The sequence below is a fragment of the Rattus norvegicus genome, chromosome 10 (assembly GCF_036323735.1).
Source record: "Rattus norvegicus strain BN/NHsdMcwi chromosome 10, GRCr8, whole genome shotgun sequence".
NCBI lineage: Eukaryota > Metazoa > Chordata > Mammalia > Rodentia > Muridae > Rattus > Rattus norvegicus.
This window is the reverse complement of record NC_086028.1, coordinates 15,608,857-15,629,574: the sequence shown is the minus strand read 5'-3', so window position 1 is coordinate 15,629,574 and position 20,718 is coordinate 15,608,857. Positions and strand designations below refer to the sequence as shown.

Below are 20,718 nucleotides of genomic sequence, written 5' to 3'. Positions count from 1 at the left end.
GGTTTCTCTGTGTAGCCATGGCTGTCTTAGAACTTGCTCCTCAAACTCAGTGATCCATCTGCCTCTGCCTCCCAAGTGCTGGGATTAAAGGCCCAGCAAGGGGCTGGAGAGATGGCTCAGCGGTTAAGAGCACTGACTGCTCTTCCAGAGGTCCTGAGTTCAAGTCCCAGCAACCACATGGTGGCTCACAACCATCTGTAATGGGATCTGATGTCCTCTTCTGGTGTGTCTGAGGAAAGCTACAGTGTACTCACATGTCTATCAATTGTTGCTTTGTGTACGGGGAGAACTGGAAGTGGAGTTTGGTGGTACAGCATGTGTCTGACAAACTCTTCTGGTGTGTCTGAAGACAGCTACAGTGTACTCACATACATAAAATAAATAAATAAATTTAAAAACAAAAGGCCCAGCAAACAGCCCAGCTCTTGCCTCTGACCTTTTATTTGCACCCCCAAAGTCCCACCCCAGCCAACTATGTTGCTGCCACTGTGAGGGAGGGTCTTCTGAGGGAGGGTCTTCCCTGTGAATACTTACCAGCTGTGATCTCAGACCAGACTCATGGGCTTGTCTCTTAGATCACTTGTGATCCTATTACACTGACTAACAAGATTAACCACGAAGTGGACAAAAAAAAAAAATTGTCTTGGATGTTGGGCACCAATGAACCAGAAGATGAAAGGTTCAGGCCATCAACCTCAAGAAAACATTCTGGCCCCTGGTAAGCCTGGGGTAAGGTCCATCTGTCCTGGAACAGGGGATCAGTGCCAGTGTCTTTGCCCTATTCCAAGCGATGTAGGGAGGGGGTCATCAAGCACTGTGCTTTGCCTTGAAGGCTCCCTTTGGTGCCTCTCAGCAGGTTACCCAACCCGGCAAGTGGGAGTGACTACCCTGGATCTTCTACATGAAAGCAGCCCTCATTCCCACATGCTTCCAGCAGTAACTTTAGCAGGGCAGGAAGAGGGCTAAAGGAATTCCAGGAGAATAGGAAAGAGATTGAGATAGAAAAAAATATTGGTTGAAATACCTATATTTTTCAGACTTGAAGAAAGGCATTAATTAACCAATTCGAACAGCCCAGTTAACCTTTAGAATCCCAGCAGCCACATGGTAGCTTACAACCATCTATAATGGGATCTGATGCTCTCTTCTGGTAAATAAATCTAAAGGGAAGGAAGGATCAGTAGTATTTACTGTTCTGGCAGTGGACCTAGAATCCAGTACTTATGTGGCAGTCATAACTTCATATCCTCTGGCCTCCTAGGACACCTACATGTGTGTGATGTACACAAACTCATGCAGGTACAAAACATACACATGAATAAAAAATTAAAAGTAATAGTAATAATTAACAATGAGAGAGCTGAAGACATGGCTTAGTGGTTAAAAGTAACCACATGGTGGCTCACAACCATCATGTGATCTGATGCTCTCTTCTGACCTGCAGGTGTACATGCAGATAGAACACTCATAAAATAAATAAATCTTCTAAAAAATTAATAATAGGGGTTGGGGATTTAGCTCAGTGGTAGAGTGCTTGCCTAGCAAGTGCATGGCCCTGGGTTTGGTCCTCAGCTCCAAAAATAAATAAATAAATAAATAAATAAATAAAAATAAATAAATAAATAAATAAATAAATAAAAGAATCAGTGCAGAGCCCTGCCTGGTGTTACAAGCCAGCTCTCCCAATACTTGGGAAGATTTTAAAATCAAGAGCTGTCAGGGTAACCTACAGGTTAAAATAAATAAACGCATTCATCTGGGGGTGGTAGAAAACTTGTCTAGCATGCTCGGGCACTGGGTTTAAACTTCAGCAAGGCACGGACTTGGTGTAGTGACCCATGCTTGGAATGCCAGCACATTGGAGGTGGAGGAGAATCAGTTTATCTACATGATGAGTTCGAGGACAGCTTAGGCTACAAGGAATCCTGTCCGAACAGCAACAATTGTAACAACAGATGCTGGAGATCTGGCTCCATGCTTAAGGGCACGTGCTGCACTGAGTCTGGATCCCAGCACCCAGCGATGGGCCAGGGAAGGACTGTAACACCAGCCATACCGAGAATAGAGAACACAGGAGGGTTGACGACCTGCTCACTGCCAGCTTCCGAAAGGAACGAGAGCTCAAGGTTCTGGGAGATACTCTACCCCAGAGAATAAGGTGAAAGTGATGGAGAAGGACGACCAGTGACGACTTCTTATTTCTTCTTCTTCTTCCTCTTCTTCCTCTTCCTCTTCTTCCTCTTCTTCTTCTTCTTCTTCTTCCTCTTCTTCTTCTTCTTCTTCTTCTTCTTCTCCTCCTCCTCCTTCTTCTTCTTCTTCTTCACAAGAAACTCCAGTATTTCTTTTTTATTATTCAGACACACCAGAAGACGGCATCAGATCCCATTACAGATGGTTGTGAGCCACCATGTGGTTGCTGGTAATTGAACTCAGGACCTCTGGAAGAGCAGTCAGTGCTCTTAACCACTGAGCCATCTCTCCAGCGCAACCAATGACTTCTTCTTTGTGCAGAGACATACACACTCATACATATGTGCCTACATCACACACACACACACACACACACACTCATATACACACATATATTAGACACATATACACATGTGCATACATTACACATATACATGTGCATATATCACGCACATATACATGTGTATACATCATATATGCACACTCATACACATACATATCACACATATACACATGTGAATACACTACATATACACATTCATACACGTGAACACATCACATACAGGCTCATACACATGTACCTATGCCACACACACTTATATATGCTCATACACACATATATTACACACATATACACACACTATACACAGTCATACACATGCACATATATATCACACATGCATACTCATACACACATGTATAGATCACACACATATATACATATGAATAGACTACACATACTCTTTTTTTTTTTTTTTTTTGGTTCTTTTTTTCGGAGCTGGGGACCGAACCCAGGGCCTTGCGCTTCCTAGGCAAGCGCTCTACCACTGAGCTAAATCCCCAACCCCACGACGACACATACTCTTACACACATGTCACATACATATACATGTGCATCTGCTACACATACATACATCACATACACACTCATACACACGTGCATACACTACACGTACACTCTATGAATAAATTAAATAGAAAAGCAGCTGAGTGTGTGGCAATGCCTTTTTTCCCTTTATTTCTTTATTATGTTTTGTTTTTGTTTGTTTGTTTGTTTTTGCCAAGCTTTGACTTTTACTAATTAAAAAAGTTGCACATTTATTTTGCTTTCTGACTCTGTGCTTGTGCCTTCAACACTTTCACAGCGATTTTCTGCTCCTCAGTAAGGAAAGCCCGCTTGATAAGTCATGGACACATGGTACACATAGGACCACCATAGGCCCTGACGTGCTTCTTTGCCTTAGAAAATCTCATAAGGACTTTAGGTCTCACAGCACGACTTCACAGTGTGCCTGGGCATCCGCCACATTCGGATTTAGGTGCTTTCCCACCCTTCTTGGTGTAAAGGTAAACAATCCTGTTGCCAGGGGTTTCAGACAGCCTAGTTTTGTTAGAGGCTGTATTGGAGGAAAGCCTACGACGGTATGTCAAACACTGGACCGTCCTCAGTGCCTCTAAGCACCGTCCCCGGAAGAGAGCTTTTTTTTCCTAACACAGGGTTTCTCGAGGTAGCTCTGGCTGTCCTGGAACTCGCTCTGTACACCAGGCTGGGCTCAAAATTAGAGATCCGCCTGCCTCTGCCTCTTGGGTGTTGGGATTAAAGGAGTGTGCTGTTAGCAGGGCAGTGGCCAGGCAAGCCTTTAACTGCAGCACTCTGGAGGCAGAGGCACCTGGTCTACGGAGCGAATTCCAAGACGGCCAGGGCTACACAGAGAAACCCCGTCTTGAAAAAACCAAACCAACCAACCAAACAAACAAAAACCAACCCCCCCCCCAAAAAAAAAACGCCCAAAAACAAACAAAAAACCAGAGCGCTGCACCATTGTCAGGTTAGTGGCAGTACTCTTTTTTTTTAGGATTTTTTTTAAAAATTTACTTTATGTTTGAGTCCTCTATTTGAATGTACACCTGCATGCCATAAGAGGGCATCAGATCCCATTGTAGAATAGTCGTGAGCCACCTTGTGGTTGTTGGGAATTGAACGCAGAAAGAGCAGCCAGGGCTCTTAACCAGCCCTGGCAATGCTTTTAATCTTGGTATTTATTTATTTATTTTTTTCTTTTTAAAGATTTATTTATTGCATGTACGTGAGTATACTGTCACTGTCTCCAGACAGCACTGGATCTCATTACAGATGGTTGTGAGCCACCATGTGGTTGCTGGGATTTGAACTCAGGACCCCTGGTAAAGCAGTCAGTGCTCCTAACCACTGAGCCATCTCTCCAGCCCTAATCCTGGTATTTAAATAGAACTCTGAGGGGTTGGGGATTTAGCTCAGTGGAAGAGCACTTACCTAGCAAGCACAAGGCCCTGGGTTCGGTCCTCAGCTCCGGAAAAAAATAAAATAAAATAAAAAATAGAACTCTGTGAGTTCAAGACCAGCCTGGTTTACATAGCTAGTTCTGGGCCAACTACACCATTAGAACCTATCTGAAAAAAGAAAAAAAAAAGAAGAAAGGAAGGAAGAAGGAAGGAAGAAAAAGACATACATGAGAATAAACAGCTGGGATACATGAGGCTCTGTCTTACAACAACGGAAACAAAAAAAGAAACAAAATAAAAAACTAACTAAATAAATATAGCTAGGGGTTGGGGATTTAGCTCAGTGGTACAGCGCTTGCCTAGCAAGCACAAGGCCCTGGGTTTGGTCCCCAGCTCCGAAAAAAAGAAAATAAATAAATAAATAAATAAATAAACCTAAATCCCTATCAATAACACTGAAATATTAACGGTCTAAGTACTAAAATTAAAGGCAGAGAGAGAGGCAAGGGTAGTGTAAGCCAGAGGCTGAAGCAAGAAGAGAGTTTGAACCCAGGAGTTGGAGTCAACCTAAGCACTAGAGAGAGGCCTCATCTCTCCTCCCTGTTCTCCACCCCCTCCCCACAGGGCTGGAATTAAATTTAAAGTCTTAAAGTCAAATTCCTGTCCAGGTAGGTCTTGAACCTGCAATTCTCCCTCAGCCATAGTTATAGCCTTGGCTGACTATAACAGAACTTTTTCTTTAATTTCATTTAATTAGTCCATGTTGTATGGGCATTTTCCCTGTGTATGTTTTCCCTGGGCACCGCCTGTGTGCCTGGCACCTGATGAGCTCAGAGGAGGTTGTTATATCCCCTAGGTCTGGAGTTAGAAATGGTTGTGAGCTACTGTGTGGGTTCTGGGAATCAAAGCATGGGCCTCTGAAGACCAGCCAGGTCTCTTAAGACCTGGACCACCTCCCTAGTCTTAGCAGGGTATTTTTTTCAAGTTCACACAGATTGTGAGAGTCTATTTCATGAAATAATAAAATAAATGTTAAATGAATACATAATTTGAGTCTTGTCTGGGAGAGCATTCCTCTCACCCCAGCACTAAGGACACGGGAGGCACGAAGGCCATGAGTTCCAAGTCAGCCTCTCCTACATATGGATAGCAGGTACAGCAACAAGGATTACACCTTTGTCATAAAGGCAAACAAAACAATTCCCAGCTCCCACCTGTGGTACACAGGTGAGGCTGGAGAGATGGCTGAGGGGTTAAGAGGGCAGTGCTGCTCTTCCAGAGGATCTGCTTTTGGTTTCTGGCACCCATCCTGGACAGCTCACAACTGTTTAATGTAAATCGTTTTTCTTTGGGGGTGGGTTGAGAAAGAATTCCTCAGAGAACTTGCCTCTACCTGCTGACCACCCTGCTAGCAAATTAAAAAATTTTCTTTAATCTAGAGAGAGATGTTTAAACAAAATTTTAAAAATTCCAATAAATAAATAAGTTAAAAATTAAAGATGTAGTAACAGTTGGCTCAGTGGTTAGGAGCACTGTCTGCTCTTCCAGAGGTCCTGAGTTCAATTCCCAGCAACCACATGGTGGCTCACAACCATCTATAATGAGAGCTGATGCCCTCTTCTGGCCTGCAGGCATACATGCAGGCAGAACACTGTATACATAATAAATAAATAAATAAATAAATAAATAAATAAATAAATAAATAAATAAATAAATAAATAAATAAATAAGATGTAGTAACAGAACTGTATAGTCCAACTGTCAAACCTAGTTAGAGCCAATTGGTATTTGCGATGGTTACTCCTCTATAAAGTAGATAATAATATTTGACTGTGTGTGGGGTGTGTGTGTGTGTGTGTGTGTGTGTGTGTGTGTGTGTGTGTGTGTGTGTGTATAAATTATTCCTTTATTAATGTTTTTCCTTGCAGTGCTGGGGTTGGTCGAGCCCAAGTATGGGGTCACGTTCTCTCTATGGAACGCATGACAGTCAAGCGCTCCGTCCCTGAGCCGCACCCTGATTTTAACGGGGATTAGTGTTAGAAGGCCCCACTAGCTCCAGGGGACAAGGTGAGGGGGCCCCAGTGGGCCCCTTGGGGTGGAGGCAGGGCGGGGCGGATTGATGCGTGGCACCGCCCACTGCCCTCTGCGCGCTGCGTGCAGCTCCGGGCTAGCCCGCACCATGGGTTGCTTGTTCGATCGCGCCGCGCTGCGGGCGCTGTTGTGCGGGCCACGCTTTCAGTGCCTGCTGGTGCGCCCCAGTTCCGGTGAGTCCTGTGCCGGTGGGGAACTGGGCGGATGGCGGCTGCTCGGCCTTTGTTTGCGCACGTGTGGCAGCCAAAGGCTTGGTCTCGTCCCGGAGGACTGTGCAAGTACAACCCTCAGCAGCCAAGGGCCAGGGCTTTCAGCAAAAACTAGAGCCTGAGCTGGGAGAGTAGCAGACGCGTGACTCCTAAAGCTATGGGGTCACGTTCTCCCCATGGAACGGTTGTTGCCAGGGTATTGAAACCTGAGCCAGAGCAGGCCTAAGACAACCCCCGCCATTTCCTGGGGTCTCGGCCCTTGCTATCCATTTATGGAACGCTTTCTGAGAGCCAGATAACCGGTGTTCCTTTCATGAACCTTGGAAATTGAATAGTCTCAACAAGGTACAGACCAGCAGGAATCAGCGTTCTGGGGCTACCCTGAGTCTCCTGTCACTTGGGGAACTTGCAAGTTCGGGAGACGCCCCTCCTTTTCAGCCTGTTGAGTCTAGTGGGCATCCATTGTGACCTTAGGATAGAGCCTGATCCCTCCTCTCTTAACTTGGTGTTTCTCCTAACTTGGTACATTTTGTGAGACAACCAGGGGCTAGGACTGTTGGAAGTAGCATTCGATCTTGGAGAAGACCCTTAATGCCCTGGCCGAAGCAGGAGCTTGACAACTGCAGACTCCCTTAAGTGTTCTCCCCAGGGCCAGCCTCGGAGCTAAGTTCCTTTCCTACCTTGTGAATCATCCTCTCTCCTTGTCCTCAATTCCTTGGTCCCCAGCACTCAGCCCGCCTAGACATCGTACACTAATACTCCTTGGTTTCTTTTCTTTCTTTCTTTTTTTTTTTAAAAATTATTTATTTTATTTATATGAGTACACCGTAGCTGTCTTCAGACACACCAGAAGAGGGTATCAGATATCATTACAGATGGTTGTGAGCCACCATGTGGTTGCTGGGAATTGAACTCAGGACCTCTGGAAGAGCAGACAGTGCTCCTACCGCTGAGCCATCTCTCCAGCCCCTACTCCTTGGTTTCAATGCTGTTTCTCCACACCCAAAGGATAAGTCCCTGTGGGCAGGCCTGGGGCTCAACTAGTACCTGGGGTCATGTGAGGCACGACACGGGGGTGGGATTGGGGGGTGGGGGGATCACCAGGCCTCTCTGGCCCCTGAGTTATCTGAGCCTTTTCAGGGAGACCATCTTCACCTTGGGCAGCTTCTGCTACTGTGTCGTAGCAGGCACTTTCCAGTCCTGTGATGTCTGAGCTCTGTCAGGGATCTAGGTGGGGGAGACCTGAAAATACAGAGCATCCTCACCCCCAACTTGTCCTTTTCTACAGGAGGGCCCCCCTGGCCCCAAGAGCGGACCCTGGTTGCTGTGAAGCCAGATGGGGTACAGAGGAGGCTAGTGGGGACTGTGATACACCGCTTTGAGAGGCGGGGCTTCAAGCTGGTGGGGATGAAGATGTTGCAGGTATCCATCTCTTAGGACTGGCTGCCTTTGCAAGGGTTGGGAGGTAACCTTTGTGGGAGCTAGATTATGTAGTTGTGTCTGAAAGGTGCCCCCAAACTCAGGACACCAATTGGGGTTTTATTCTCCAAGGGTTGCTCTCACCCCTCTTTCCACACAGGCACCAGAGAGCATCCTTGCTGAGCACTACCGGGACCTACAGAGGAAGCCATTCTACCCAGCCCTCATCAGCTACATGAGCTCTGGGCCAGTGGTGGCCATGGTACAGCAGGACAGGGGCAATGGAACGGGGGTTTGGGGTGTCCTCCCCCAAGCAAAGGAAAGGGCTTGGATTGAGCTCAGAGCACCTGGGATCCCCAGCTTCTCATGCAGGAACCTCTGTATCTGTGATGCAGGTCTGGGAAGGCCACAATGTGGTCCACATCTCAAGGGCCATGATAGGACACACGGACTCAACAGAGGCAGCCCCTGGGACAATCAGGGGCGACTTCAGTGTTCACATCAGCAGGTATGGAGACCCTGACACCTTTAGTCTCCCCATATAGGGTAAAGAAGGCCAGTATTAGTCAGGTGGTAGTAACACAAGCCTTCAATACCAGCACTCAGGAGGCAGGATCTCTGTGAGTTTGAGGACAGACTGATCACACAGGGAGTTCCAGGACAGCCAGGGAAACCCTGTGGCAAGAAAGAAAGAAAGAAAGAAAGAAAGAAAGAAAGAAAGGGGGGGAAGAGAGAGAAAGAGAGAAAGAAAGGAAGGAAGGAAGGAAAGAAGAAAGGAAGAAAGAAAGATCCTTGAGAAGTTGGTATCTTGCTAGGGTGAAAGAAAAGACAATTTTTTTTTTCCCAGATATGTTCTCAGGTAGGCCAGACTAGCTCTGAGCGTATTGTGTAGTCCAGGTTGTCTTGAACTCCTTATCCTCTTGCCTCTACTGCCTGAGTGTTGAGCTTACAGTAGGCTTCCATGCCTGACTAAAACCACTTTTTCCTGGCTCTTTAGTATTCTGTTTTGGTCGCCAACCATGAGGGTCATCTCCGATACCTGTTAGGGAGAGGCAGCTCTCAGAAGTTGCTCTATAGGCTGGCCTCTGAGCTTGGAAGAAACTAAGGCCAGGAGAGATGGAAATGTCCAGCCCCTGTTGCTTCCCACCCTGTTTCCTTCCTCCTCCGTTTGCTTTTTGTTTTTGTTTTTGTTGTTTCGTTTTGTTTTTCAGATAGGATCTCATGTTTTGTTTTGTTTTTCAGATAGGATCTCGTGTACCCTAGGCTGTTCTCAAACTAATTATATTGCTGAGCATAGCCATAAATATGTACTTCCCCTGCCCCTGCCTCTGCCTCCCAAGTACTGGATTATGGCGCTGGAGAGCAAAATCAAGGCTCTATGCGTGCTAGGCAAGCAAGCACTCTATCAACTGAGCTTCATCTCTAGCTCCGGTCTCCCTTTTATTTATTTATTTTTATTTCATTTTTAATTGTGTGTGCATATGCCTGTAGTGCCTGTGGGAGCCAGAAGAGGGCGCTAGATGCCCTGGAGTCGGCGTTACAGGTCGTTGTGAGCCACAGTATTTGGGTGCGGGGAACCAAGGGTCAGGTTCTCTGCAGGAGCAGGATGTGCTCTTAGCTGCTGTGCCATCTGTCAGCCCCTCTCTTCCTTTCTAAGACAGGGTCTCCCTCTGTAATCCTGACTGGCCATGAACTAAAGGCAATCCTGCAATCAATCTCTGCTTCTTCAGCGCTGCGTTATATATAGGCGTGTAGCACCGTAACCAGCTCCAGAACATCTCTCTTCCATACAGTCACCTTGATCCCCTGACAGAGGGCAGCAGGCTAGAGGCAAGTTATCCCTGAGGCACGGACCTCACCATTCCCATCTCTCGTAGGAATGTCATTCATGCTAGCGATTCCGTGGACGGGGCCCAGAGGGAGATCGAGCTATGGTTTCAGAGCAGCGAACTATTGAACTGGGCAGACGGTGGTCACCACAGCAGCTGCTACCCTGCCTGAGAGTTTGCACTGCCTTCTGCACTTGAGGGTCTGCCCATCAACCACCAACTACCTCTGGCAACAAGAACTCAAGCCCACATGTTTCCCATGTCCCCAAACCATTCCCTGCTCCCCTTCTGTCCAACGCCAGCCCAGGGGAGTCTAAGCCTCAACTTTATGTGCCTTTTTGTATCCTAAGCCAGCACAAATATTGGACCTTATCCTGTGCACAAAAGTGCCCGGCAACCTTTGGGGCATTGCCAAAGGTGACCTCACCTGCCTCAAAGGAGAGACATTAAAATTTTATGCTTAAAATGGAAATGGTCTACTTACTCTTTCTGCTGTCTCAGCTTTGTGTGACCTTTCCCCACCCTCTGGTAGGGCACCAATTACAGAGCAGAGTAACAGTTCCCACCATTCCCAGTTGGCGAACCCATGAGTTCATTGGAATGGTTTATGGGAACGTGGATGGAAGCATGAGTGACCTCGGAACAGCTGAATCACGGAAAGGTTCCCCCCACCCAGTGACAACGAGCCTGGTGGAATCCTGCTTTCAGTTAACCTACCTCTTACATACCCTGGCATCCCTGCCCCCAAACCACTGGGAATAGGGGGCACTAGGTGTGGGGTTAAGACAAATCTGTAATGCTCTGGATTACTACTCCCCCAGTGCCACCCTAGTCCCAGGTACCATGGCATTCTACTTACTTCATTGTCACAACTATAGGTCACCAAGCAATGATGCTCCATGTCCCATAGGAAATTGTTTTAAAGATTTATTTTATGCATGTAAGTACACTGTAGCTGTCCTCAGACACACCAGAAGAGGGCATCAGATCCCATTATAGATAGTTGTGAGTCACCATGTGGTTGCTGGGAGTTAAGCTCAGGGAGAGCAGTCAGTGCTCCTAACCACCAAGCCATCTCTCCAGCCCAGGAAATTGCTTTACTCAAGCACTCTAATGAGTGCTTTTACACATGGTGTAAAAGACCTGAAGCTTAGTGCTTAACTCCCCCAGAAGGAAGATCCCTTGACTTTGGTTAAATATATGAACCAGCAAGAGTCCAGGGCCCATGAAGTTGAGAATCCAAACAGAGTTCTTTGGCTGGTGCTGGTATAGCTCCCTCCCATCTGATTTGTCTGAGAGGGTAGCAACAAAGAACAGATGGGGCCTGAGGCTTCTAGTGAGCCTGCAGTAGGAGCGCACACCAGTCTTTGTGGGTATTGTGTGTCATGTCTCCTGAAGTTGGAACAGTAAAGGCTTACACTCCAAGGGCTACTCTCATCTCTCCCTCAATGCAACCCAGGCACGGGAGAGCATCCTTCCCTCCTGACCATGATGATGACCACTGCCTGATGTCCATCTATTTTCACATTGACACGTGTAAGTCACATCTCACCACTGATTCTGGAGTCACTGATACAGTAGCAGATACATTATGACAGCTTCTGAGATTAATTTGACAAGTCATTTCACTCTTTGACATCTAGGCAATGGAACCCAGTTCTGGGTTCTCAGCACTGGCTTCTGCCTGAGCAGCTTTACTTGAATTTCAGAGCAGTGATCCTTGCCAGCCAGCAAGAGGGTCACTCTGGAATTTCCACCCGGGTTAGCCACGCGAGGGCGCTACTGTGTTTGCAAGCTCCAGATCTTCTGCACTGGGAGGGAGTGTCCAAAATTGTCCGGAGTCCCGACTTCCACGGCTGATACCACGCCACCCAGCCAGCTTGGGTACATGGACTAAGCGGCTGCACCAACACCAACTGGGAAAGGAAACCGAATTCAACTGGCCGGAGCACCCCTCTACCTCTTGCCTCCTCCCAATTCGCAGTCCCAGCAGGCTGCGCGCCACCGAGGGTGGGGCCTGGTTGAGTGGGAAGAGGTGGAAGCTGGGAGTAGAAGGAAGGTGTGTGATAGGAGGGCGCGAAGGGAGTCTGGGGGGCGGAGTGGCGTGGGGGCAGGACTTTGATCCTGGATCTTTCTGGGCGAGCAACCCGCAAAACGTTGTGCATTGCGTTGAAAAGGTGCATCTGGTTCCCGATTCTACTCCCCACCCGCGACCGCACACAGCAAACATGACCCAGCAGCCGCCTGACGTTGAGGAGGATGACTGTCTTTCTGAATACCACCACCTCTTCTGCCCGGACCTTCTCCAGTGAGCTAAAGCAGGGAACTAGGAGCGATCCGGAGTAGGGGCACGGGTCAAAAACGAATCTGCCACTGGATGTGACAGCACAGAGGACAGACGCTCTGTACCCTGTTCCTGGGCAATCATAGAGCTGAAGTTTCTTGGGGTTCTGGAATGAAGGGATGAGGGACTGTGAGAGGAAGCTTGCTCACCTTTGAAAACATGTCTTTCTTGATAACTGACTTCGCAGAAAACTTTAGGCTAAATAGTCTCCTTCACCTCCAAAGTTCTAGGAAGTCTAAAAATAGCCGACTTTAAAGATTGCAGTTTTAGGGTTGGGGATTTGTGTCTAGCAAATCCATTGAGTTTTTTTTTTTTTTTTTTTTATTAACTTGAGTATTTCTTATATAATCCATTGAGTTTTTTTTCCTCATCAGAACCATATTTTCCTTCACAACGACACTAGGTGGAAGTTCATGGGGTGAAAGGCCTCCATGGCCACTTATCTATTGACCTTTGGTTGACAGTCATCTATCGATCGATCTATCATCTATCTATCTATCTATCTATCTATCTATCTATCTATCTATCTATCGCTTTTCATGATGGGGTTTCTCTGTAAAGCCCTGGCTGTCCTGGAACTCTCTTTGTGGACCAGTCTGGCCTTTAATTCTTGGTCTCCCTACCTCTACCTCTCACATGCTGGAATCCCAGGCACGCTTCCCGCATCAAGCTAAAAGATTGTTTATTAAAGTAGATTCTAGAGACTAGAGAGATGGCTGAGTAAGTTCAGAGCACTTACTGTTCTTGCAGAGGATCCAGGTTCGATCCTCAGTATGCACATGAGGACTCAACTCTCTGTAGACACCTAGGCAAAACACTCATACTGGTAAAACAAATAAATATTTTTAAAAATGACTACATTTTCCTGTTTTCGAAGGGACAAAGTGGCTTTTATCACTGGTGGTGGTTCTGGGATTGGCTTCCGGATCGCCGAGATTTTCATGAGGTACACACTATTCTGGAACCCTCCCTGCTGCCTTACTTCCCTTTGGTTGGATCCTGGTGGGTTTTGGGGAGTAGTTGAATGTTCCCTGGGGGTGGGGGTGGGGAGACAGGACCTTTAGGGTCTCCTAGAAGTGGATGAGACTGTGTGCCCAGCCTCAGAGCAACATAGGTTGATGGGGTTCTGCTATTGTGGGAGAACAGTGTCTCTTGGACACAGGTTCTGTGGCCTCATTGAGAGCTTTGCTACCAAAGCTGGTGGAGGCTCAGGATTAGGCTGAGGTGGAGGTAGAAGAACCCTTCTCCAGTCCTCCTCAGTACTCAGCTTTTTATAACTGGATGCGAGTCCCACACGCCTTGACTTAGGCCCAAGGAGTAGGTTAGGTTATTATTCAGAGCTGGTGGCTCCATGCGATTTCTCCTAGTAGAACAAAGCTCTGTCTCTTCAGAGTCATGAAGATTAGATAAGTTAGTGTAGCTTCTGTGAAAACCTTTGGAACAGGTCACATACACTGTGTCACCAGGAGGCTCCCTCTCTCAAAATGGGCTCCCTGTCCTTCACTCCAGTGCCCCAGGAGGCCCTGCACAAATTTGTACCAGTAGCCCATCACACCCACTCTGTATGTACATGGTATCTGGGGTAGGGTACACCAAGCCAGAGACGCATCAAAGAACCCTAGGAGTGGACAGCCATAGCATCCAGTAGTCTATCTAGGGTTACTCAGCTGTGTCCACCGCCAGCCATGTTTCAGTCTTGATTCCTGGCTCAGGCCAAGAAACTAAGAATCTTGGAGAGTTCCTTCTGCAGTAGTACTTGGTGGGAGCTCCCCAGGGTGTGTCCCTCATACTTTTCTTCTCAGACCTGCCTTCTCGGTTTGCAGGCATGGCTGCCACACTGTCATCGTCAGCAGGAGTCTGCCGAGAGTGTCCGAGGTGAGAAGAAGGCTGTGGGGAAGAGTCCTGAGACCCGGAGGATAGAAGCAAACTAAAATCTGTTTCTTCTTGCATAGAGGAACTCAGTGGAAGCAGACCCTTAGAGATACCCTTGACTTTTTTCTTTAGAAGTTTTGGCTGTCTATTGGGGTCCCGTGGTTATTGGGTCACAGTTTTAGAAGTAATATGGTTCCAGAATGGTTCAGTGGGATCATCAGTATTAAAAGCCATCGTTCCAGCCATCTAGGTCCAGGAGGAATGGCCTGGAGTAAGGAGTGGAGTTTGGGACAGGTGACAGGCTATAGAGAATGCAGGATGTCTAACCAACATCCGCCAGGGGTTTCGCCCCAGAGGTGCCTATTTTCAAGCTAAGTCTCCTTGGCGGGGTACCCCAACAAACTTGGGGTCCTAATATAACCTAGATGAGTCATTCTCATGAATTTCTAAAGGGTATGCTACTCCAGGCTGACGCTGCTTCTCCGGACTAAGGCTGCTATCCAACTCTCTCTCTGCTGTCTTAGGCTGCTAAGAAGTTGGTTGCTGCCACTGGAAAGCGGTGTCTCCCTCTGTCTATGGATGTCCGAGTTCCCCCAGCTGTCATGGCTGCTGTGGACCAAGCGCTGAAAGAATTTGGCAAAATCGACATCCTCATTAACTGTGAGTCAGGTTCAGCGGGGCCGGAGTCTTCTGATCAGTTGGAAGCGCGGTTTGGAAGCTCCAGAACTCTGTTCCAGGGGTAGCAATGTGACAGAAAGCCTAGGTGTTTGTCTTGGCTTGACTGTGGCCTTACAGTTACTCAGGTAACAGCGCCTGTCCTGGCCCAGCCATGACCTTTCCACTTGACAGAGCCACCGTCTAGAGTACAGGACTAGCTTTACTCTTTCCGAGTCATGGGTCAGCAAACCCTAAGCTACCCTGGATGCCCTCTGAACACAGCTAAGTCACATACAGGGTGCTTTTGTGTACTGAAATTCCTACTTTAGAAAAAAAAAAGTTGGCTGAGGGCTGGAGGGAGTCAGTGGTTAAGAACATTGACTGGTCTTTCAGAGGACCCAGGTTCAATTCCCAGCGTTCACATGGCAGCTCACAACTGTCTGAAATGCCAAGATCGGACACCATCACATAGGTAAACATAAATAAACTAAAAAATTAAAAAGCAGGCTGGCCTGGCAGTGGTGGCATAGCCTTTAATCCCAACACTCAGGAGGCAGAAGCAGAAGGATCTCTGTGTTCAAGGCCAGTCTGGTGTACAGAGTGAGTTCCAGGACAGCCAGGGCTACACAAACTATGTCTTGAAAAACAAACAAACAAACAAACAAAAAACAGCAGTAACAACAGAAACGTGGGTGGGCTGGGGAGATGGCTCAGCAGCTTAGAGCTAAGTCATACCCCTGGAACCCACGTGGTGGAAGGAATGAATCTACTACAACCAGGTGTCCTTTGACCTCCACACGTATGCCATGGCACATGCACACCTACACACATCGTACATGTACACAAAGCAAATACATGTTAAAAGTATGGGCCGGCTCCCAGGTATAGTGGCACACGCCTTTAGTCTGAGCACTCACGGCACAGAGGCAGGGGGATCTCTTAGTGTGAGGCCAGCCTGGCCTACATAGTGAGTTCCAAGACAGATAGAATTACATAAGAGACCTGTCTCTAAATAAACAAATAAACCTATAAACCAATGTAATAGATTTAGGAACAGAGCTCAGCACACAGAAAGCCCCGGTTACTCTCATTAGCCCTGAGAAGAGAGTCGATTTCATAGCCTTTCAGAATAATTAAGTAGACAAAACAGAATTCTATATAATCATTTTACTGGATCTGCTACTACTCAAATGTTACTTACATGCTGGATAATTGATAATATGATCATATATCAAGGTTCAGTCTTATGGCCTCCATGGGCACCAGATGGTCACATGTTACACAGGCAGGCTAACACTTAACACAAAGTAAAGAGAACTATATACATATATGTTATTAAAAAGTAGTCAAAAATTTAAAAAAAATGCAGACATCTTGTATGTTAGCCTCTTTGGAATGACCAAGTGCCACAAACTTGGTGACTTCAAAGAAGAGTTGCCATCCCTCAGTTCTAGAGGCCATCACAAGCTGAAATCAGGTGTCATCAGAACTGTGCTGTCTGCAGGCTGCCGACGGGGATCGCTCTGTGACTTTACCTCAGCTTTCAGAGTTGTACCACTTCTTAGTGTCCCTTAGCTTGTGGCTGTGTCACCCCAATTTCTGACTTCATCTTCCTGTGGCTCTTCTGTCTTTACATATTCTCTTTCTGTCCTCATGAGCAACACCCCAGATCCCCTTACCTCTTCTTAGAGAAAGAAATCAGTTAGTGTGTACCCTAATTCAGCATGACCTCAACTTGATAGTAAGCATTCTGTTTCCTGTTCTTGTGGGATTTTTTTGTTTGTTTTTTGAGACAGGGATTCTCTGGGTAGCCCTGGATGTCCTGGAACTCACTTGGTAGACCAGGCTGGCCTTGAACTCAGAGAAAATCTGCCTATCTCTGCTTCCTGGGAATAAAGATGTGTGCCATCATGCCTGGTTAAAGGCTCTATATTCAAATAAGGTCACATTCACAAAACAAAACAAAATAACAACAAAATATTAACCAACCAACAAACCAACAGTCTGTCATCCGTCTGACTGACTGTCTGTCTGTCTGTCTATCCCCATATTTTTTTTTTTTTGGTTCTTTTTTCCAGAGCTAGGGACTGAACCCAGGGCCTTGCGCTTGCTAGGCAAGCGCTCTACCACTGAACTAAATCCCCAACCCCTCCTTTTCATGTTCTTGACAGGGCCTAGCCTGCGAGCGCCTTGTCTTCTCAGAACCACAGTCCACCAGCTTTCCCTTCTGTTCTCTAGGTGCTGCAGGGAACTTTTTATGCCCTGCCAGTGCATTGTCTTTCAATGCCTTTAAGACTGTGGTGGACATTGACACCCTTGGCACCTTCAATGTGTCTCGTGTGCTTTATGAGAAGTTCTTCCGGGTGGGTATCCTCCTGGTGGTGGTGGTGGTGGTGCGGTTTCCTCCTGTTGGCTACCTGCTCATCGCCCTCCCTTATATGTTTCAGGACCATGGAGGAGTGATCGTGAACATTACCGCCACCCTCAGTATGCGGGGGCAGGTGCTGCAGCTCCATGCAGGCGCTGCCAAGGCGGCTGTGGGTATGAGTGCCCTCATGGGCTGCCTCCCTTAACTCTCCCTGGAGGCCGATGATCTCCACATGAACTCGATCCTAGCTGTGGACACTGTGCAGCTCACCCTGGCACTTGGGCTACCCCAGAGCAGAGCAGCCTCAGAATTTCCCCTCCTATATGTATTTCTTTCACGCAGATGCTATGACGCGACACTTGGCTGTGGAGTGGGGTCCCCAGAATATCCGTGTCAACAGCCTGGCTCCTGGTGCCATCAGCGGCACTGAGGGTCTGCGGAGATTAGGTGAGTCTCTCTGGGAGCTTGAGGCATCCATTGAAGCTTCTAGAAGCGTAGCAGGATATAAGCATTCTGTCTCGCTGGGTGGTGGTAGCATGGGCCTTTAATCCCAGCACTTGAGAGGCAGAGGCAGAGGCAGGCAGATCTCGTGAGTTTGAGGCCAGCCTGGTCTATAGAGTGAGTTCCAGGACAGCCAGGGCTACACAGAGAAACCCTGTCTTAAAACAAATACAACAACAACAATCTTCTTATTCAAGTCAAAAAATTATCTTGGGGTTGGGGATTTAGCTCAGTGGTAGAGCGCTTGCCTAGCAAGCGCAAGGCCCTGGGTTCGGTCCCCAGCTCCGAAAAAAAAAAATTATCTAAATGTTTAACCTTCTACCCTGTCTAACTTGGCCTACTCTGAGGGTCTTCAGTGTCCAATGGACATCACTTTCCCTCATGTGGGTTCTCAGTCAGTCTGCTGTTGGCCTTGGTAGAGCAACCGCTGTTTCCAGATGCTCTGGGTCAGGGAGAGAACTAGCTGGAGAGAGCAGCAGATGCCAGTGGTGTAGGAGCTCATTGACTTCCTATTGCTTTCCAGGAGGCCCCAAGGCCAGTTCGAAATTTAAGTATCTTTCAAGTCCTATTCCAAGACTCGGAACCAAGACAGAAATCGCCCACAGCGTGCTGTACCTAGCCAGCCCTCTGGCTTCCTATGTCTCAGGGATTGTGTTGGTGGTTGATGGTGGTAGCTGGATGACGCTCCCAAATGACATTGGGCGACTGCTAGAGTTTGAATCCTCCTCTGCTAAGCTGTAGGTAAGGTATTGCTCCCAGTTCTTGGGGTCCCCATGTCCTTGGATGTCCCATCTTTTATTCTTTTCTTTTTTCTTTTTTCTTTTTTTTTTTTTTTTGGAGCTGGGGACCGAACCCAGGGCCTTGCGCTTGCTAGGCAAACGCTCTACCACTGAGCTAAATCCCCAACCCCCCCATCTTTTATTCTAAGTGCAGCTATAAACTACCAGCCATGTTTTCATAGGAGCATCCCTCCCCTTGTCCTGGCACAGAGGGGGCCCTGTGCCAGGTGCGCAGACACAGTCTCAAAGAAGGTGAAGAAAGTGAGCTCCTGACACTGGGTTTTCCCCAGTGACCTTATCCTTGTTCCTATTGGAGGAATACAGCCTTGAATTTGCAGTTTTCCTATCTTAGCCTCTAAAGTGTGGAGATTACAGAAGTACATGCTAGGATACAACTCTCTCTCTCTCTCTCTCTCTCTCTCTCTCTCTCTCTCTCTCTTTCTTGGACTTATTTCATGTATGTGGGTACACTGTCACTGTCTGAAGACACCAGAAGAGGGCATTGGGTGCCCATCTTTTTAATTTTTTTTTTTTATTTATTATATGTGAGTACACTGTAGCTGTCCTCAGACACACCAGAAGAGGGCATCAGATCTCATTACAGATGGTTGTGAGCCACCATGTGGTTGCTGGGAATTGAACTCAGGACCTCGGGAAGAGCAGTCGGTGCTCTTAACCACTGAGCCATCTCTCCAGCCCTGGGTGCCCATCTTTACAGATGGTTGTGAACCAGATGGTTGCTGGGGATTGAACTCAGGACCTCAAGAAGAGCAGTCAGTGCTTTTAACTGCTGAACTATCTCTCTAGCCCAACTTTTTCTTTTCTTCTCTTCTTTTCTTCTCTCTCTTTTTTCCACCTCCACTTTCTTCTTCTCCTTCTTCTCCTCCTCTTTCTCCTCTTCCTCCTCTTCCTCTTCTTCCTCCTCCTCGTAAGTTCATCAGAGGACAAAGTTTATTCAATGTTGATGAATGATTAATTTTTATTAATTAATTAATTAACTTTACATCCTGATTGAAGCTTCCTCTCCTCCCAGCCCATCCCACTCCCCTCCCCCTCCCTTTCTTCTCAGAGAAGGGGAGTCCTTCCGTGGAGATCTGCCTTCTTCTTTTTTAAAGACAGGACCTCATGTACACTGTGTAGTTGAAGGTGATTTTACAGAAGATCTCTCATGCCAATTTTTGCAGTGTTTGAAGAGCACACCCAAGGCTTCAAGCATGTTAAAGCAACAGAATCAACTGAACTACGTCCTCTACCCCAGGATACCTTTTTTGACACATAAACATTGATTGCGCTTAAGAAAGTTGTACTGAGGAGGCCGTGTTCTTCATGGGGAAGGCTTCCTGTCTCACATAGGTCTATAGTCACACGAGGAATGTTGAATCTGATTGGGAAATCCAAGCCCACCTGCCCTTCCTCCGGGATCAAGCTATTTCCAAGCTCTGCCTCTCCTTTGCCCACATCCTGAGTAGAAATGGCCGGATTGTGAGCCTAGCCTGATACTTGCTTACAGTATCTGAAGAGTTACTATGATTTTACCAGAAAAAAAAAATGCACTTTCTTGTAAAAAAAAAATCATCTTTTTTACTGTAAAAATAGCTGAGTTGGAATTTGTAAAAGTTTCTAGAAAGAAAATTTAAAAGATTGCTGACTGATTCTGTCACTGAATTGTGTTTCCTGTCTTTTTTTCCATGTCTCTTCAGCTTGGTTACTTCTTGTGCCCTCCTCCCACCAACTGAGCCCAGTCCTCCCCCTCATACCCTCTTCCCACCAACAGAGACCAGTGCTCCCCACCACATTCCCATATCGAGCCGCCCCAGCAGCACAGCTCCCTGACTTCTTAGCAATGGAATACAGATCAGAGGGAGGTGTGGCACTGCGCCCACCCTGGTGGGAGGGAGCGTTTCCCCCCAGCCCCCAAAACCTTTCAGCCCTCTAGTCACCCGTCATCTTTTTTTTTTTAAAAGATTTTATTCATTTATTATATGTAAGTACACTGTAGCTGTCTTCAGACACACCAGAGGAGGGCATCAGATCTCATTACAGATGGTTGTGAGCCACCATGTGGTTGCTGGGACTTGAACTCAGGACCTCTGGAAGAGCAGTCGGTGCTCTTAACCACTGAGCCATTTCTCCAGCCCATCACCTGTCATCTTTGAACACCCAGCTCAACTTCAAATCCTGAGCATGCTCTGCTGTT

The 20,718-nt window shown here is 47.1% G+C and overlaps 2 protein-coding genes and 1 pseudogene across 7 annotated transcripts; 2 read left to right on the top strand and 1 right to left on the bottom strand.

The window, feature by feature from the left end:
* Positions 1-3,288: 3,288 nt before the first annotated feature.
* Positions 3,289-5,154, bottom strand: LOC103693300 (60S ribosomal protein L34 pseudogene; annotated as a pseudogene).
* Positions 5,155-6,613: 1,459 nt separating this feature from the next.
* On the top strand, positions 6,614-10,469 carry Nme4 (NME/NM23 nucleoside diphosphate kinase 4). The gene is made up of 5 exons (NM_001109478.1): positions 6,614-6,716; positions 8,041-8,174; positions 8,332-8,433; positions 8,567-8,679; positions 10,049-10,469. The coding sequence occupies exons 1-5, from the start codon at positions 6,632-6,634 to the stop codon at positions 10,170-10,172; spliced, it is 558 nt and encodes a 185-aa protein (NP_001102948.1). The 5' UTR covers positions 6,614-6,631; the 3' UTR covers positions 10,173-10,469.
* A 1,326-nt stretch (positions 10,470-11,795) lies between these two features.
* Positions 11,796-20,186, top strand: Decr2 (2,4-dienoyl-CoA reductase 2). Of its 6 annotated transcripts, none has more exons than XM_006246024.5 (10): positions 11,796-12,059; positions 12,178-12,308; positions 13,222-13,290; positions 14,168-14,219; positions 14,741-14,876; positions 17,112-17,236; positions 17,321-17,414; positions 17,584-17,688; positions 18,266-18,483; positions 19,706-20,186. In XM_006246024.5, exons 2-9 carry the CDS (start codon positions 12,229-12,231, stop codon positions 18,481-18,483), a joined length of 879 nt encoding a protein of 292 aa, XP_006246086.1. In that variant the 5' UTR covers positions 11,796-12,059; positions 12,178-12,228; the 3' UTR covers positions 19,706-20,186. The 6 variants fall into 6 exon arrangements, with proteins under 6 accessions (XP_006246086.1, XP_038942721.1, XP_063125886.1 ...); XM_039086793.2 differs by having other exon boundaries at positions 11,814-12,059; positions 19,555-20,186; XM_063269816.1 differs by having other exon boundaries at positions 11,816-12,010.
* The last annotated feature ends 532 nt before the right edge of the window (positions 20,187-20,718 follow it).

Bases quoted from the DNA above. Each gene is read 5' to 3' on its own strand.
- Nme4 (NM_001109478.1), top strand. From the start codon at position 6,632: ATGGGTTGCTTGTTCGATCGCGCCGCGCTGCGGGCGCTGTTGTGCGGG. The intron at 8,434-8,566 runs GTACAGCAGGAC...TCTGTGATGCAG, and splicing joins CTGGGCCAGTGGTGGCCATG to GTCTGGGAAGGCCACAATGT. The intron at 8,680-10,048 runs GTATGGAGACCC...CATCTCTCGTAG, and splicing joins TTCAGTGTTCACATCAGCAG to GAATGTCATTCATGCTAGCG.
- Decr2 (XM_006246024.5), top strand. From the start codon at position 12,229: ATGACCCAGCAGCCGCCTGACGTTGAGGAGGATGACTGTCTTTCTGAA. The intron at 13,291-14,167 runs GTACACACTATT...CTCGGTTTGCAG, and splicing joins ATCGCCGAGATTTTCATGAG to GCATGGCTGCCACACTGTCA. The intron at 14,220-14,740 runs GTGAGAAGAAGG...CTGCTGTCTTAG, and splicing joins GTCTGCCGAGAGTGTCCGAG to GCTGCTAAGAAGTTGGTTGC.